Genomic DNA, 14,316 nt, shown 5'->3' on the forward strand with positions numbered 1-14,316 from the left:
CATTGATCACTTTTCAAGTCTGGTGCTTGACGTTGCAAACATCTCCAGTCAAATCCCATCATGAGACCTCCGGGCAGTACGGGGAGCTTTTAGTTAATCCTGAAGCCGAGCTGTAAATGAAGGGATCTGACCTTCTCTGTGAGGTTAACATCTGTAGTATGGATGAAACTGTCAGGCTGTAGCTCCATCATTGTCTTGTTTTACATCACTCTTGTACAAACATGGTGTTACTTCAGTTTTGTTTGTCTCTCTTTTTTTTGTTGGTTATTTTATTTGACTTCATTTTCTTTTTCTCATTTTAAATGTTTTTGTTTTGTTTTCGCTACAGCATCACTACGACCTCAATTATTGTGATCAACTGGTGATGATTCATACACTTCAATCAAAAATAATTTCCTAATAACCTGAAGTATGCTGAAAAGAACCATGTAATTTGGCACTAGTTGCGGTCAAACTGTGCACCTCTAAATAATGAATATTAATTAACTGACATTGTCTTTTAGTCATTGCCCAGATATGTAAAATGTACACCTGCAAAAACAAGTATACACTTCAACATAAAAGTTACAATAAGAAATTAATTATTAATACATTTTACTTCAATTGAGTGGTCCTTTGAGGGAACTTCCTCTGGAAATCAACAATTGCTTTTAAACTAAACTAACAAAGAATAAATAATATCCTAGAATTCCTTTCCCTACAATTTGCACCAAATCACACAATTATTTCTAGTGAGTTTTCTTCAAATGATCAGAAAGTAACGACCGAGTAAAATAAAGTGTTATGAAACCAGCAGCTGTATTATGAATATATTGAACTTTGACTTTCTGCAGAGTTGTTCGAAGCTGTCTCAATACAAACTGTTGTGAATTCCAATTAAAAAGTCCCCCAAAAGTCTCCTGACATGTTCCCGCTGTTTTTTGTGGTTTGGTAGTTTTCTCTCTCTGCTGCTCTGTGAAGCCTTTTGAACTTTGTTTTGGAAAGTGTTCTGTTGCTTACATAAACTTTATTAATATTTATGCAAAACTGCTGTTGATGTTGCTTGAAACATTAAACACATCACTTTCAGAACTCCACACAGAGAGTTTAGAGTTGCCAATGTAGTTTTCATTTTTCAAGAGATGGCTGTTTCTGTGTGGCTAGAAAAAAACAAACAGCTATTTATTGTGCTGTATGTGTACATATGGAGGACTTTGATAGACAGATACAGTAAGCAACAGCACACACAAAGCATGGACATATGTTCACTACCAAGATACCAACAATAAAAAGAGGTGCAGCAGAGGTTCAGCACCAGAGCCATATGCTGCAGAATGTTGATGCAACACTGAAAATGATTGTGCTCACTTTCGTTTTAAAGCTGAAATACATGATGTTTGTTCAGGTTATGGACTGTGTAGTCTCATTTTAAGACTAATGGGGCTGCAGCTAGGTCAGATCGACCTAAAAAAAAGAAAGTATTTTCAGCTTTGCTTTTAACAATAGGTATCACATAAAGGGAAAGAAATGTAGAAAATGAAAAGGTAGCAGCACACTCAGTGATTTTTAGGTTGGGTGGTTTCAGTAAGTCAGTAAGCAATTTTTTTATTTACATTTTACAATCCATAGTATGAAAGAGAAAATTTGACAAATATTAAAAAAGAGGTGGATCAAAAGCTGTTGAACTCATGTTAAAAAAGGGTGTTCTGATGTAACAGCAGTGATGGTGGACGTTTTCATATCTTATAAATTTAAAAACAGTCCCCCGCACACACACACACAGGTTAAAAATACTGATTTAAGTTTAAGTTTATTTACTTTTATTAATCCCCCTGAGGAGAAATTCAATGTTTTCACTCTTGCTTGTCAATTACACACAGGTCTGAAAGACACACACATGCACAAACAGGACCTATACATGCACAAAGTGGAGAGATGTCAGAGTGAGGGGGCTGCCCTTGGTGAGGCACCCTGAGCGGTTGGGGGGTTCGGTGCCTTGCTCAAGGGCACCTTGGCAGTGCCCAGGAGGTGAACTGGCACCTTTTCAGCCACCAGTCCACGCTCCATTTTTTTTGGTCTGGACGGGGACTCGAACAGGCAACCCTCCGATTCCCAACCCAAGTCCCTATGGACTGAGCTACTGCAAGTAAAAGCAATGAAAGGGCTGCCCCGCTGGGTACTGTAAGTGAGTATGTGTTTATGAAGTGTGTGTTTTTTTACCACTGACCGGTTCAGATCGCCAGTGCTATCTCTGTAAATAGCATACTAACTTAGCCTTTCCCTTACCTCTGGGCTGTGTGATGTCACAAGCTTTGCTCCACTGTGTCTGTAGCTCTCTCTACTCGTGGGACAGCCGCTTTCTTGAGGAAGAGGTGTTTCGGGATTGGATGTCTTCTCTTCTTCAGCTGGCAGTAGTCATCATGGGAGAAGTGAGCACTGCAGACCCGATGGTCTGCAAGGCGCAGTGTCTGGACAGGAGTGTTAGCATCCATTTGTAGCACAACTAGACGCAACTTCAGCATCTCGCCGTCCGACAAAGGCAGCCTATGAAAGCTGTACGGGGTGTTGCGCGACATCCTGTTCTTGCGTTCGGGAAAAAGGCCCGTTTATTTGAGCACTCCAAAAACTCGGTAACACTCCAGGGGGTAGCACGTAAAAGACTCCGTCCTCTGACTCTGACTCTTCTAGCGTAACACACACACTTCATACACACATATTCACTTACAGGACCCAGCGGGGCAGCCCTCCGCCTCTCTGCTCCAACACTGACTGACAGCTGACTCCACTCATAGCACTGGCGTTCTGAACCGGTCAGTGGCGAAAAAAGCACTTTTAATGCGCAAACTTATACGGGACGTATTTGCCCCTGTTACCGTTTTAGCTCATTTCGCGGCTCCGGTTGCATCCGCCTCCCTCAATACTGAACCAGTTTTAGAACGAGTTGTACCCATGAATCATACGCACACATACACATGGGGAAATAGAGCCCAGGTTGAAAAATACCGAAGTTGTCCTTTAAACTGTCAAACAAATGTAGTGCCTGAAAGCATCTCTGAAATGTGAAGTGGAATGAAAGGGAAATACTCAAGTATAGTCCAAGGACCTTAAATGTGACCATAAATGTGTACTGAAGTGCAGTGCTACCTGAGTAAAACTACTTGTAACAATCCACCTGAATACCAGAGACTCAGTGTGTTTGCTCCAGGATATAATCGCTGCCGTTTAACTCCTCCTGCAGTCATACTCCACCTTATATTTTATCCAGCAGACGTCAAAAGATGACATGGCGTGGGCTCACTGTACCCCAGAGTAATCCGAGCAGAGATTCCCATCAAATACTGCTCAGCAGGAAATAACCATTAAACAAAACGGCCTTATCACCCTCTTGCAGGTAGTCTCTTTAATTAACTGCGCTGCGCATCCACTCCTCCAGCCTCACAAACTCGGGGGGCTTTAAGACCCAGCAGAGGTACAATAGTGAACATCTGTCGCCTCGGTCTCCACAGTATGAATTGCGCCTGGGCTCCGGTCTGAAGACACACAGGCAGCGGCAGGCAGGCTGGCACAGCGCGGACGGACTGGAGTGGATCCGGGATGCGGACAGCTGCCGCTGGACGATGAGAGAAAGTGGAGTGAGACGCACTGAGCCGCAGCCGTGAGATAGCGCGCCGCAAAATGAAGACACCTATGGTAAAGGTTTCTGTGATGCAGCCCTGTGGGCAACTGTTTGTGCTCGCTTTTACATCCAGCATTGTTGAGTGAAGTGCGCTCCAATCGCCATAACGCTGCTGTGTGCACTCTGTCGGATCAAAAGATTAGGATCTGAACAATGGATATCCAGCTGTGCACTCTGTTTGGCACTAAGCCCCGCTTTGCTTTTTTTTCTTATTATAATAAACACTACAGCATGGGGCACCGCGCGCTGGGCGGCTGTTTGTCCTGCGCTTTAATGCAGATGCACACATTTAAAAAGTGCTTTTTTGCTTCAGTATTCTTTCTATTAATGCATGTTATGAAAATTTAAAAAAGATGCAGACAATCAAGACAAAACAAACCAAAAGTGGCACAAGCTGCACGTGCAAATTTGATTTAATATAGATTTTAAAGTGGAAGCTTTTTGACCCTCAAGGTCAGGATATGAATATGAACTTTTACTTTATAGCTTTGCTGCTCCTGAACGCACCTGAGCATTAACATGCAAACTTAGTAAAAACTATCATTAACAACTTGACATTTTGTCAATGTCGCGAGACCGCCTATGCTCTTAAATTAAGCCGATAATAGCTTTTCTTTAAAGTTTTGGTCGCACGTGACATGACTTCCAGGAAGTTGGGGATGTATTGACAAACCAGCTGGGGATGATGATGGTGGTGCAGACTGCTCTTCATCTGTCGTTGCGCCTATATGTGCAGCCTGAGCTCAGTCCGGTGCAACAGGAATATTTAGTCAGCATCTGTTTGTGTCTTTTGTGTCAGCGCCATGGGATAGCTGTGCTCCTCGTGCTCCTCCTGTGCGCCAGCTTGTTCCTCGTCTACAACGGCAGCTTCAACGGCGCTTCCAGGGACGCTAACGACACGCACATCCGACAGCATGAACAGCTGCGGCGGCCCACTGAAGCCCCCGTCAGGGTGGCCAAGCCTCACAATCCGGTCCTCCAGGGATACAGTGGCATCATCGACCATAAGGTAAGCAGATGTGTTTGTGCGCGTGTCCCATAATGCAGGGAAGGGGGGCGGATGGATGCCTTCAAATGTTTGGCTAATGCGCTGCAAAGTGGGCACCACAGGCTTTGAAAGTGAAGCCAGTTTTATTTTCTGCTTTCAGAAACCCATTTGTGCATCTTCACTTTCTCTTCACTGAAACATATGCACACACACACTAATACACACACCTTTCCTCCTGTCTAATGACCAGCAGTCATCTATCTGCACAGCTCTTTAGAGGGAGAGAGCCTCCCCCCCTGTCATTTATCACAATTTTCTCCAGCACAGTGTTGCGCCACACTCAATACCCACCTGTCGTTACTAATAACAGCTTAGGCTACAAATGAAATCCTTGGCTGCATTCTTACGCTCTAATTGGTAAACCCAGGAGACCTGCAGCTAGGTGAACCCTGACGTCACAGCAGGAGCATATTGACTTCCATCTATTTACCAAGCCAGGGGAAAACAATCAATGTGAGTACTGGGGAGCGAATGCCCTGCGAGAAAAGCAGACCTAATCACCTTGTAAAGGCTTGTTTTAGGCAACATAGGAGACGGCTTGCTTCTCTGCAGGCAATTTGGTTGATGAGCTGTTGGGCGGTTTGTGTAGCGGTCTGCACCACTGAGCCAAGTGATGGATGCAACAGTTCTCCAACCGTTGGATTGAAGATGTTTTGAGAATGAGAGAAATAGAAAGTTTTGTCCCAACTCGTAAACAGATTATAAAACAATAGGCCCCTGGGCACAGACATCTGAAAGGCTCCTGAACCCTGCTACATAACAGGAAGTCACTCGGACTGAGAGAGACACAACATCAACCATTTTGAGTCTCTTTGTTTTAGTTTTGTGGCTTGTTGTTGTCTTGTTTGTCTGTTTGTAGTTGATTTATGACTCATAGTCGTCACCTTATGGCTCTGTAGTCACTTTTCATCTCTGTGTAATTGTTTTGCGTCTCTTATAGTAGTAGTTGATTTGCATCTCTGCAGCTGTTTTGTGTCTTCATAGTTATTTTGTGTTTCTTTGTAGACATTTTATGTCTCTCTGGAGTCTTTCTGTCCCACTGGAGTCATTTTGCAGCTCTTACAGTTGTAGTTGCTTTGAGTCTCTGCAATTGTTCTGTGTCTTTTCTTTATAGTCATGTCTCTTTGTAGCCATCTTGTGTTTCTTTGTAGTTGTTTTGCATTTCTCTGGAGATGTTTCGCATTTCTTTGTAGTTCTTTTACATTTCTTACAGTTGTGGTTACTCTGAGCCCCTTTAATTGTTTTGTGTCTCTTTGTAGTCGTTTTGCATCTCTTACAGTAGTAGTGGTATTTTGTCTGTGGGGGCATTTTGTGTCTCTTTATATCTGTTTTGTGTCCCTTTGTAGCCTTTGTGTTTCTTTGTAGTCCATCAGGAGTTATTTTGCATCTTTCACAAGGTGTTTTTCTCTGGAGTTGTTTTGTATTTCTCTAGAGTCATTTTGTGTGTCTCTAAAGTTGTTTTGTGTTTTGGTAGTCGTTTTGCATCTTTCTGAGGTCATTTTGAATATTTCTTGATTCGTTTTGCATCTATCTGGAGTCGTTTTGTGTCGCTTTGTAGTTGTTTTGCATCTCTCTGGAGTCCTTTAGTGTTTTTTTGTAGCTGTTTTGCATCTCACTGGAGTCATTTTGCAATCCTCTGGAGTCATGTTGTGTTTTTTGTAATTGTTTTGTGTCTGTGGAGTCATTTTGCATCTCCCTGAAGTTGTTTTGTGTCTCTTCATAGCTGTTTTGCCACCCTCTGGAGTCATTTTGCGTGTCTCTGGAGTTATTTTGCATCTCTTTGCAGTCGTTTTGTGTCTTGCTGGAGTCATTTTGGGTTTTCTTTGTAGGCATTTTTCAGCACTTTGTACTTGCTTTGTGTCTCTTTGTAGACCCCGAATGACTTTCTGACAAGAAATGTAACAGTCACTTCAACCGGAGGCTTTGTTCAGGGACCTTAGGAGTCAGGTGGCCCCTGGGCCTGTTTCCAGGAGGCCTGTTCAGTAAACACAGCAGTACTGATGACACCTTGAATGATGGGGCTACTTTGTGCTGCCTCACTCTTTCAAGAAAATTATATGTTGGCTGCTGAAAACATGCTTTAAATCATCAGATTATGTCACAGGTTGATTTGCATATGAGTAATTTGACAGCCTATTCCCTGCTTTCAAGACAGAGTGTTGCTGTGTGGTTGAGATGAATAGACAGCTTGAACATGTATCAGTTGGACAGATTTGGAAGTAAACACATTGTTCTTGAATGTCAGAAAGAGTAGACTGGTTGGGAAATGAACTTTTGCTAAATTAAACACCGGGGGCTCTGAAGAGTCACTTAATCTTGTGACAAAGTAATGCAGGTTGGCAACGGAAGTTGGAACTATTATTCATTAGAAGGAATCTCATTGGTGCAGAAACTACCAAGTGTGGAAACCTCTAATGTTGATGACTGTGAAAAGTTAAGCTGGCAGAGTTTGCTCAGAAGAAATGCTGCTCGTCTGTCCACTTAAGTTTCTCTCTTGAGTTGCTGCGCTCTGTAGGAAATGCATGCTGGAGATGTGCACTGTGAATTCACAGTTCACTTTACGTATGACACACTGCACTTGTAGTCACGGTGACTTAAACTCTATGTGAGCAGAATGAATCTTAACATTTTCTACATTTTTGTAGGGAACATTTTTAAGGGGAATATATATGTATTTTTGCATTTTATTTTCATCTTATTTTTTCCCTCATTTAATCATCTTATATGTCACAGTGACCATAGAGACATGTCAGGGATAGAGGGGAGAGAGAAACAGGGAGTTACATGCAGCAAAGGTAAACTGGGAATGTTGTGGTTCACGGTTGGAGTCTGACCCCCTCAGGGTGGTAAAACTGTATTAGGCTAGGGTTTGGTTTAGGCATGTGGCTGTAAAGGTGAAGGTTAGAATTAAGTGCAGATTATACTTTCCGTGTCCACAAGGCCATGAGGGTCTACATGGACTGCCTCGCATGCAGACATTAATCACCGTGTTGACAGTGATGTGTGAACACACCTCGATATGCAGACGTCCCATGCAGTGTAAACAGAAAATACATGAACATCGGCTGTTATGTCTCTAGCCCTTTAGGGTCCTGGGACTTTATGTCAGATGAAATGTAGAATGAACAATTTCACATGCATTCATCCTTTCACCTGTAGATAATTTGGTTGAGATATTTGGTTTAAGCTGGTGTTTTTACACAACCTAGTTGCATTAATGTGCTCAATTAAAGAGATCTCAACAATTCAGTTGGTGTTTCATTCGTCAAGTTTTTATGGAAACTATTTTTAGCCAATGCCCAAAAACAGAATTTCCATTTAAATGTGTAGACTTTTAAAGTTGCGATTTTGTTTTTAAGTGGGATGTGGATGTCGGACCTGATGTGCAAGAGAACATTAAAATCCAGTTAATATTTGTCCTGAGTCGTGGTCAATATGCCAGGGGCTGTTTTAGCTTTTGGTCTTGGAATCAGAATTATTGCACAGCTAAGTCTCGCAGTTCTGTCAGAAGTCGAGCGGTGCACAAATAAATATGAAATGAGTCATTCATATTTTAAGACAGCTGACGGGGCACACGGCAGCATCTTTTTTCTTACTGCCTGAAATGCCAATATTCAGTGACAGTGTACGTTTTGATTTGATGAGGATTTGTCTGTAATGCGTCAGTAAACCCAGCTTTGGATGAGAATTGATTTTCCCCTCTGACGGGAGCAGCCGAGCATCGTAAGTAAACCACCAATTTATTTTTTCTCTTGGCAATAAACTTATTGACATTTTAGCGACAAGGGACATCAATTAGGGCCACGGCTCCACTGAACATCGTTTATACTTCTTCAGTCAAACCTGCTATCATGTCACCCTTCACATTCTGCCACTGCGAGCTTCAATCAATGCTTTATGATATGAATGCACTTTTGTACTACAGCGTGTGAATGTGCATAATGCAGTCCAGCCTTCAAATATTTTGCATTCAGTTTCTAGAGACATGCTGTCCTCCCTGCGGTCTGACAACATGCATAACATTTCTCTGTACATGTCGGGAAGTGAAAAAGTTATTGGCCTTTCCTCACATTTGTTCTCCCGCAGTGCTGAATGATTCGTGTTTAGAAAAAAAACCTCTGACATGAACATTTGTCTTCTTCATCTTTGCTTGCTGACCTCTCTGCCATATTGATCTTTCCAAGATATCAGCTTGCTGGCACAGAGGGTGCAGTGCCAGTCAGCCTTTGACCAGTTCACTTTATCTTCCACCAGAGAATTCAACTCATCACAACCCAGGAAAAATTTTGAAGCCTATAAGTTTTCTGCAGACTTTTGGCCATGATGCTAAAACATTTACAAGAACATTGGAAATTATGACATAAGAAAACTTTATGCTTTTTTTCCCCTCCTCATTGGGTTATGAACCAAAGCAAAGATATATTTTTTCTGTGCTACAGACAGTATTTGTGCGTCTGAAATCCATTTAAATCCAGTGTAGCAAGTATTTTCAATACAACATGTTTGATTTGGGTCAGAATGAAGGGTAATTTATTTCTAGTTATGCAGCAGCATTGGTTGGCCTGGACATGTGATGTGAAGCCTGTAGGAGGTGGAGGGACGAGATAAGGAAGCAAAGAAAAAAACTTGGGAAGGAGATGAAAAGGGAATGAAACTCTTGAAGAGTAAGGGCATAGGGAATGAGACGAAAGAACAAAACTAGGAAAGGGTAAGGACGGAGAGAATGATAAAAGAGAATATAGGACCCAGGAAAGGTTCAGCCTGAGAGAATGAGACAAGAGAGTGAAGGAAGCAGAAACCGAGAGCGAAAGATAGAGAGTTGAAATCCCAAGGGGTTTCCTTTCTTCTAGCAGTATCCTCCATTTTATTTTCTCTATAAGGAGAAAGAGGAGGAGGAGGAGGATGAGGACAGGAAACCACTCTCCCCCGTCTCTCTGTGGAGATGGAAGGACGAAACGGCGTAACCATCTCCCTCTGATTGCCTCTCTGACACTTGTATCATGTAGATTCCGAACCGATACCATGCAAGACAGGTGGAGGCGAAGTAATGGGGGAGATTTCGGTGCAGACGAGAGCGAGGAGTCTTATCAAACAGGAGGGCACCCTGATGTCATGCTGGAAAGGGATGAACTATGCTGACTTTTCCCATCTAACAAATACAAGATGGTTTCATATGATTTAAAAGTCAAACCTTTGGCTCCTTAACAAACAAGACAAAGAGTGTACAGCCATGTTGGCTTCTCTGTGAGAAAGAAGGGCACTCAATATCAAATATCACACTCAAACAAGCAGAAGCAGAGATTTTGTCTCTTTATTGCACGTATTCGTCCACAGTGATAAAGCTAACATGCTGATGCTTAGGGATAGTATTAAGTACATTTGCTAATAAGCACTAAACACAAAGTACAGCTGAGGCTCATGAGAGTGTCATTAGTTCTGCAGGTATTTGGACATAAAGCAAAGTACTGGATAAATTGTCATTCCGACCTGATGTAAGGGAATCAATAAAGTGATTTGAAAAGAACAAGAATGTCTAAACAGAGTTAATGGCAATCTATCCAATAGTTGCTCAGATATTTTACTAAAAAATGGCTATCGTCTGATGCCAAGTTAGATTTATGTTTGCTTTTTTTAAAATGTATTTGCATTCATATGCAGATTTCTCTTCATAGAGATTAGCTGAAATGACTGGCACATGGAAGAGGAAGTCTTGGCTCAGATATCAGCCAGAAATATTGGCCCTCACCCCAGAGTCTTATTGTTGTCGGCCAGATAGTTGATGGGTTTCAAGATTGGGTAATCACCAACATCATCTAGATGCATCCTCTTTGAACCATAATTGTCTGAACCAAATTTTGTGCTTATATATTTGATGTATAGAAGTTGAGATATTTGACTGAATAAGTGAAAGCTTTGACATGATAGTGGCGCCAGATGATAAAAAGTCATTATAATATGATGAATGCTTGTCCTAAATTTCATGGCAGTCCATCCAATAGTTGTAGAGATTTTTCAGTCTAGACCAAAACAGTGAACCTACTGATCCACCAACCAATGCCAGAAGCTGTTGTGCAGCTGCAGACAATCCCGCTGAGATGACACAAAAAATTTACAAAGCAGATTCTTCTGCACAAACTGTGGGCAGTCAGTTTTAGACATATCTGCGCTCTGAGTAGGTACACTCTGCTTGAAGGCAGGAGCCAAGGAGAACGGAGCCATCTGTGCCAAGGAGACATGACAAGGCATCTTTCTCCCAACCACAGCTTTAGTGACAGCTGGAGAAGTGAGATGTTTAATATTTCATCTCAGACAGCCACATCTTCTACGGTTTTCTTCCAGCAACAAAGCCATTTTTCACCGTTCATTAGGAGTTCGCTATGCAATCAGCCAGCTGGATAGCGAGACTGAAAACTCCCCAATTAGGCCGTTATGGCCAAGGACTCTGTAGTCATTTTATGCAAACTAACAGTTTGTGAAGTTTGCAGGTCTGTGTGTGTATGTGCATGACTTGTGCGCGCGTGTGTGTGTGTGAGGTCTGTCTTTTTGTTTTGTTCCATTTTGAGTTTAAAACATGAACTGCACGTAACATTAGAACCAGATAACCACAATTTTTATGCAGACCTTGTTAGAATACTAAAAATGCTCAGTTTCGACCGAAGAGAAGAGAATAGTGGTTTCGTTATGCCACAGTGGTCCCAATTGGGGCATGGTCTTGGATTTCAACTTATCTCCAGTGCATTCTGCTCCCACCAAACATAACACAGCTTCAGGCTCTTTCCAATGCAGGCCTGGAAAGCAATTATGGATGAAGAGTTGGAGGGGGAGGGAGGGGGCGCTGCCTCTCGATAAGCATTCCCTCGACAGAGTAATCTCACACTCGGTGCCTTTTGGCATTCTGTGGTTAGGGAATCACTGGTGAAGTCATACATTTTCAACATAAAGGAAGTGGAGGGAAATTTCTTGAGACGTGTGTCACGAGCTGAATGGTGATTTCATGCCTCTGCGTGTTTTAACCTTTGGTGCGCGGTAAGCTCTAGCCTGTGGGGCACTCTCCTTATTTGGCCCCTGAGAGACCTGTGAAGGATCTGAAAAGGTTAAACTATGATAAATGGATGATACCTTTTGGCACAACATCAGGAGATAGATGATGGGCTGCCGCCGCTGCCTTCCATGTCGTTGAGGGCGAATGCAAAGAGAAGGCTGGCAGAAAGCATCGCAATAAAACCCAATTTCTCTGCTTTTTCCCTCCTCTGGCTCTGCAGACCTACGAGGCCGGCTACATTACTCAGCTCTTTAGACGTGATTAATGAGCATGTCCTCCATGGTGGGAGAGAGGAATGATCAAACTGTTACTTGTAGTTTGGCATAATCTCTTTCTGTATGCCGCGAGCATCCCCCCCTCCCCCCAGATTAGAAACATATTGGATACCAAGGTTATTAATCATGGAGGCCTGGGGTTTGCCAGAACAATGAGCTTCTTGGCCAAAAATAGAGCAAAGGAGCTGTGTAAAAGTTGGCCAAGTTTTTTTGTAAAACAAGAAATGACAAAAGTTGTAGAGAAAACCTCAACTGTAAGCACCTGAGAGCCATGAAGAAAGAAACCTTCTGTAGCCTTGAAGTGTTTTGCTGATGTGACATTTAATCGTTGCCTGTACCAAGATGTCTGCCTCCGTTCGAAACAGTCCCAATTACAGAGTGGACTTTGATGTATATCCCATCACCCCTCCGTCATTGACTAGACGGTGTCACGGGTGTTCATCGAAGGTTCTTTGGTCTCCCGTTCTAACTGACGAGCCAGCTGATTACACCTCCAGTAGTGTTGAGGAGTAAGCACTTTTTCCTGGACGTTACACAGAGCTGCCTCCACTTCCTCTTCTTTTCTCTCTGTTGGAGAGACTCCACATTAATTCAGGTTATATCAACAGCAGGGTCTTTCATGGGACCCCAAGTCTCTGTAGTGTAAATCAGGCGCCATAGATACTCCATACTCTTGTCTCAGAGCTATTGTAAATGACGCCCCATCTCCTCTGCTGCAAAAAAGCCACATTATACATCCAAATGAGGAACAAATTAAAGGGAAAAAGCTGAATAAATGAGTGTAGAAACAATGTTGGATGCTTGAGGGCTCACTGAATGGTTCATGAAGATGTTGTGAATTGTATGCTGGCTTTCATAGTCACCAGATCTCAGCCTAATTGAACACCTGTGGGAGATTTTAGCAAGACGTTAGACAGGACATTGAATGAGGAATATGTTTTGGAGAAGTAGACTCCAGAGTTCTGGGTTGGATGCTCCCAGCTTACAGAAGCACATGTAAGTAGCTACACATGTAAATGAAAATGTATTAAACTGCACATGGGGCCTCATTTATAACTGGTGCATACATGCAGGTCGAAGCCACTTCCCACGCTAAAGTTAGGATCTATAAAAACAAACCTGACTGGAGAATGTGTGCACCTGTATGGAAATTCTGGACATTGCTGACACATATCGTGACATGCTGAATTGAAGCCAGTATGTAGAAATTAAATGTGAGAGGAATCAAATGTAAAATGATGCCTCTCACACATTTAATATCACTTCACATATCCCGTTACTTAAAAATCCACTTTATCATGAATATTAAAACCAGCAGTGAGCCAGAACCTTTCCATAAGCCCCTTTCAATTGTTAAAGATATCAGCCAAGTCAAATCTCAAATCAAATTCTGCTCAATATTTCATCGGCGCTGTCTCCCCATCACATGCCTCATCCCTGGAGCACAGAGGAGAGGGCTGGACTGAATGCTGCTGACACTCACGGTCAGCTGTGGAGCGCACCGCAGCTGTTAAAATGCTGGATGATGCCAGAATGTGGCAGGTGGCAGGATTCAGGAAAGTCTGGCTTGCCTTTTCTAAATATCAAGCCTGAATATACAGTAGTCCTTTTCACCTGAACCACATTAAGTAGACTAAATGATGATATTATCACTATCAGTTGCAGAAATCCAAGTCAGCATCCAATACCACAGAAGAGCAAAGAATTGCAGAACAGAGTGTCAGGAGTTTTCAGTATTATCTTCTAATACTGTGCATATATCCCCAAGTACGATTTAAGTTAGTGTGCTGTCACACACACTCTGTCTTCTCCAGTCATCTTATGTGTATCTTCACCATCTGCACATGGACTGTGTAAAGTCTGGAAATAAAGCCAGTGACAGTTCTTACACCAGTGGTTGTCACTATCATTTTTGCAAGGTGTGAAGTAGGGCTGCAGCTAGTCTGTTGATTATTTCTTTGATAAATCGATTTGCTGTTTGGTCTATAAAATGTCAGAAAAAAAAAAAAATTGTTGATCAGTGTTTCCCAAGCCCAATATGATGTCCACAAATGTCTTATTTTGTTTTGTCATTCGAAGGTTTTCAGTTTACTGTCACAGAAGAGTAAAGAAACCAGGTAGAAGTCACATTGAAGAAGATGGAATCAGAGAATTTGGACTTTTTTATCTTAAAAATCTACTCGAACTGATTAATCAATTATCAAATTAGATGGCCAAAATTTAGTAGTTGACGACTAATCGATCGATCGAGTAATTTTTGCAGCTCCAGTGAGAAGCAGTCCATATGATTGCTGTA

General features: G+C 42.3%; 1 protein-coding gene across 2 annotated transcripts in view; it reads left to right on the plus strand.

The window, feature by feature from the left end:
• Positions 1 to 3,486: 3,486 nt before the first annotated feature.
• Positions 3,487 to 14,316, plus strand: part of st6galnac5a (ST6 (alpha-N-acetyl-neuraminyl-2,3-beta-galactosyl-1,3)-N-acetylgalactosaminide alpha-2,6-sialyltransferase 5a) — a 65,858-nt gene continuing 55,028 nt past the window's right edge. Inside the window, exons 1-2 of one of the 2 annotated variants that reach the window (XM_033651293.2) lie at positions 3,487 to 3,669; positions 4,455 to 4,664. In XM_033651293.2, the coding sequence (XP_033507184.1) occupies positions 3,655 to 3,669; positions 4,455 to 4,664 (225 nt within the window). In that variant the 5' untranslated portion in view covers positions 3,487 to 3,654. Of the gene's footprint in view, positions 3,670 to 4,301; positions 4,665 to 14,316 lie in introns of those variants that run through there. The other variant, XM_033651292.2, reaches the window with a different exon arrangement.

The sequence above is a fragment of the Epinephelus lanceolatus genome, chromosome 12 (assembly GCF_041903045.1).
Source record: "Epinephelus lanceolatus isolate andai-2023 chromosome 12, ASM4190304v1, whole genome shotgun sequence".
In the NCBI taxonomy this organism is placed as follows: domain Eukaryota; kingdom Metazoa; phylum Chordata; class Actinopteri; order Perciformes; family Serranidae; genus Epinephelus; species Epinephelus lanceolatus.